General features: G+C 56.2%; 1 protein-coding gene across 2 annotated transcripts in view; it reads left to right on the forward strand.

Annotated features, from left to right (window-relative positions):
* Positions 1-4309, forward strand: part of DMAP1 (DNA methyltransferase 1 associated protein 1) — a 9652-nt gene that overhangs the window by 5022 nt on the left and 321 nt on the right. For both annotated transcript variants that reach the window (XM_014589876.1, XM_006153774.3), the window contains 6 exons: positions 2231-2389; positions 2486-2653; positions 2860-3045; positions 3436-3507; positions 3781-3853; positions 3958-4253. In XM_014589876.1, coding sequence (XP_014445362.1) covers positions 2231-2389; positions 2486-2653; positions 2860-3045; positions 3436-3507; positions 3781-3853; positions 3958-4253 — 954 coding nt within the window. The remainder of the gene's footprint in view (positions 1-2230; positions 2390-2485; positions 2654-2859; positions 3046-3435; positions 3508-3780; positions 3854-3957; positions 4254-4309) is intronic.

Raw genomic sequence — 4309 nt, forward strand, 5'->3', positions numbered from 1 at the left:
GTGTTGTGGTGTGGCGTGGGGGTGGGGGGGGGGGCCTCTGGATTCCCACATGGCTGACTATGGTTCAAATTCTGGACCTGGCAGCTTTCTTTCTTTCCCTTTGTCTCTCTCTGTTCCCGTCTGGCCAAATTAAGACAAAACAAAACAAAAAAAGAAACAACAAATGGAATTAAATAGATCTTAAATAAAAGAAAAAGACCAGAAGCCCGTGTGTGCACAAACCCCGAGAGGAGAACGAAGGAGAAACATGGTGGCATGGTTATCCCCCCTCGGAGGTGTTTTCTCTCTTTCCCCTCTCACTCTGTTTCCAGCCAGTTCACATGCTCTGCAGCAAATTAAAAAAAAAAGTCTTCCTCACTTGACTGAGCTTGAGAGCAGAACTGGCTACACCGTTCCTGAGTATTTTGTTTAGTGAAGTCTGAGATGCATGGAAGGGATACTTGACCTGGGAAATAAGAGACCATCCCCAGAGGAGGTGGTGCCTGAAAGAAATGAAAAAGATGACAAAGTGAGGCAGAGGGGATGTGAAAGGGTGAAGGCATTCCAGGCAAGAATAGAGACTGATGGGGAGAGCGTGGTTTGTTTCAGAAACTGTTAGACATTTGGCTGGGACTTAGGACCCATGAGGGACAGTGGCTGCCCCTCATGTGGCCAGGTGGACTCAGTAGGTATTCGATGGGACCTTCATGTGCTGAGTCCTGATGGTAGGAAACAAACCAGATAGCCCTTGCGCTTGGGAGTCGGGAGTTACTTAGAAGGTCCTATCTAGGAGGTGGGAGACTTTGAAGGGTTAATAAGGGATGGTTGGGCGACACAATAATATATTCTAGAATGGTGTATCTCAACAAAGTGCAAGTCCATGTTTCTGCATGTTAGAATCAGCAGCGTACAATCACTGTGAAGTTATGAAGTGTTTCCGATGCCTATTCCATTCTTACCGTAGGCTACTGATGATTTGCAAACTGCTCTTCAAATAGCATTATTAAATTTGGAGATCAGATCTTGGCTGTAGATGGAAAATTGACTGGTGGATGATTGAATGGAGGCAGAGAGGCCAGTGGGGAGGTTGTCTCTGATCCAGGCAAGCGATTGTGGTGGTCTGGACTAGAATGTGGTATGTTGAGATAGAGATTCTGGAGGTAAACGCCATAGATTTGCGGAGGAGGAGGAGGTGAGCAAAAGGCAGCACTTAAAGATGCCTCCCAGGTTTCTGCAGGGGCAGCTGGGTTTAAGGTGCCATGGCCTGAGATTGGACTGGGGGAGTTAGTTTCAAGGGATGGTGATGAATTCTGTACGGAGTGTTTAAGTTGGGGTTTGTGTGGGATCTCCAGTAGATGCCCAAGAGACTCTGGAAATATGGGTCTGTATGTGCTCACTGGAGACTGAGCGTGACAGAAAGGAAGGGAGAAAGCACGGTGGGGATGACCATGCCACAATCCCTTCTCCTCTTGGGATTTTGGGCATACACATGTGCCTAGCATGCTTATCAAACTGTTGAGTCCAGGACTTGAACTGTAAAGTCAGCCACATGGGATCCAGTTCCCTTTACCATCGTGCCACCAGCTGACTGCTGGTTGTGGTCTTTAACAGAGAAACTTCCTGGCCAGTCTGGCACTGATGCCTGCCTCGAGTCTCTTACAGACCCATCTGTGGTGGTTCTGTTGGTCTCAGGAAGACCTGGGCGATGGTGTGTGGGAGAGGGGAGGAAGGGGCCTGGTGGGCTTGCTGATGGGACTAGCAGTCAGGTTCCCTCTGTAGATGTGTGATGAGCTTGAGGGGGGCCTGCAGGTCCCACTGTCTCCACTGGGTGGCAGTGGTGCTTCAGACAAGAGTGGCATGGACTAGGGGGTCGTGGGCCTTCCTACAGGTATCGAGCCAACTGCTCTCCAAAGTTGGCCTTTAGGCTCCACAGAAGCACTTGGGTGGACACCTTACCTATGGGGAGGAGCGAGTGTCCTGTTACCCTGGCTCTGCAGGTGAAGACGAATAACATTGCTGCAGGAGTGGATCGTGGGCTGCAGTCACAGCACCGGCATGGGCCTCTGTTCAAGCAGCTAGGTTCATTTCTCACTCCAGGCTGCCCTCTGCAGGGGCATGGGCAGAGGGTGTGTGTTTGTCCAGCCCATAGTCGGGCAGTAAATTGCAGTGAAGGGGAGGAACTGGCACAGAGAGGAGCCCACTGGACACGATGTGATGGGGCATGCCCCGCTGTGCCCCTCTGTGCCAACAGACTGTACAGGTGCCCGTGTACTCGGAGCAGGAATACCAGCTCTACCTGCACGATGACGCTTGGACCAAGGCAGAAACTGACCACCTCTTCGACCTCAGCCGCCGTTTCGACCTGCGTTTCGTGGTCATCCACGACCGGTATGACCACCAGCAGTTCAAGGTGAGCCGGCACCCTGCATCTGCGTGTACCCGCCCGCGTGCATCTGCCGCCCTCCATGCCTGCCGTTCCTTCCTTGTGCCCCGTCTCAATCCTCAGAAGCGTTCTGTGGAGGACCTGAAGGAACGATACTACCACATCTGCGCCAAGCTTGCCAACGTGCGGGCCGTGCCAGGCACAGACCTCAAGATACCAGTATTTGATGCTGGGCATGAGCGACGGCGGAAGGAACAGCTGGAGCGTCTCTACAACCGGACCCCAGAGCAGGTCAGCCCGAGCCTCACCTCTCCCTCCATGCCCCACCTCCCACTGGTCCCCCTGCTAGCACCCCAGCTTGTTCCTGCCTCCCACTGGCCATCCGTCTGCCTCCCTCATGAGCCCTTCCGAGTCCCTCAGGCAGCCCCGTGCCCCTCCCCCTCCCCGTATGCCCTCAGTCCTGCAGGGCACACACACATCACCGCTCCCTTTCCCAGGTGGCCGAGGAGGAGTACCTGCTACAGGAGCTGCGCAAGATTGAGGCCCGGAAGAAGGAGCGGGAGAAACGTAGTCAGGACCTGCAGAAGCTGATCACGGCAGCGGACACCACTGCAGAACAGCGGCGCACAGAGCGCAAGGCCCCCAAGAAGAAGCTGCCTCAGAAGAAGGAAGCTGAGAAGCCGGTGTGGAGGCCAAGCAAGCCCAGCTCAGGGTGGACGGGTTGCTTGCATAGGGTCCTGCCCCGAGCGTGGGCCCTGAGAACCCAGAGCTGGTGGGGTGCGGGACAAGCCCTGGGCCCATTCTGCTTTCTGCTTCCTGCTTCCGGCTCCAGGTGGCCTGAGGGCAGCGGAATTTGGGTGTTAGGAGAGGTTGCTGCACATAGAGGTAGCCTTGCCAGGTTCTCAGGATGGGGTGGGTGGCTGGCCAACCTGAGGTCACATCAGCCTGCATGTGTCAGGCCCCGTTCCCTCTAGCCTGAGACTGAAGGTCAAGTAAGTTGACCGGTGGTGTCTCCTTCCCGGAGTGAGACACGCACTAAGTTGGGCTTGGTCTCCATCCCTTTTCCTCCCCAGGCTGTTCCTGAGACTGCAGGCATCAAGTTCCCAGACTTCAAATCTGCAGGTGTAACACTGCGGAGCCAGCGGGTACGTGAGTCGCCTGCTCTAGGGTGTTTGGGCCCCAGGCTCTAGGTGGCCTGATGCTGCAGGCAGTTAGGCTTGAGCACTGGGGAGGTTGCTGCAGACAGAGGTGGTCTCACTGGGTTCTTGGGGAGATGCGGCCCTGGGGTAGGTGGATACAACAGTACAGGAGCAGGGACCCAGCCACCTCCTTGGGTTGCCTTCTCCCACCCCTTGGCCCCTGCCCTTAGTCCCTGCATCTTGTCGGGGAGGAGGCCTTAGCTGCCTGGATCATTGTAGATGAAACTGCCGAGCTCCGTGGGACAGAAGAAGATCAAGGCCCTGGAACAGATGTTGCTGGAGCTTGGCGTTGGTGAGTGTGGGGGCTGTGGCTCGGGGCTGGGTGGGGGAGCGCAGTCTATACTGCCACGTCCACCACTCTGGCTCTGCCCCTGTGCTGCCCTTGCCCACCCACAGAGCTGAGCCCCACGCCCACGGAGGAGCTGGTGCACATGTTCAACGAGCTGCGGAGTGACCTGGTGCTGCTCTACGAGCTCAAGCAGGCCTGTGCCAACTGCGAGTACGAGCTACAGATGCTGCGGCACCGGCATGAGGCACTGGCCCGGGCTGGTGTGCTGGGGGGCCCTGCCACACCCGTATCTGGCCCAGCCCCAGCCTCTGCTGAGCCCACGGTGCCTGAATCTGGACTTGGCCCTGACCCCACCAAGGACACCATCATCGATGTGGTGGGCGCACCCCTCACACCCAATTCGGTGAGAGCCTGCAGCGCGTGCCCTGGCCCCGCAAGTGAGCACACGCTCTAGAGCCT

Source organism: Tupaia chinensis, unplaced genomic scaffold (genome assembly GCF_000334495.1).
Source record: "Tupaia chinensis unplaced genomic scaffold, TupChi_1.0 Scaffold000387_1, whole genome shotgun sequence".
NCBI lineage: Eukaryota > Metazoa > Chordata > Mammalia > Scandentia > Tupaiidae > Tupaia > Tupaia belangeri.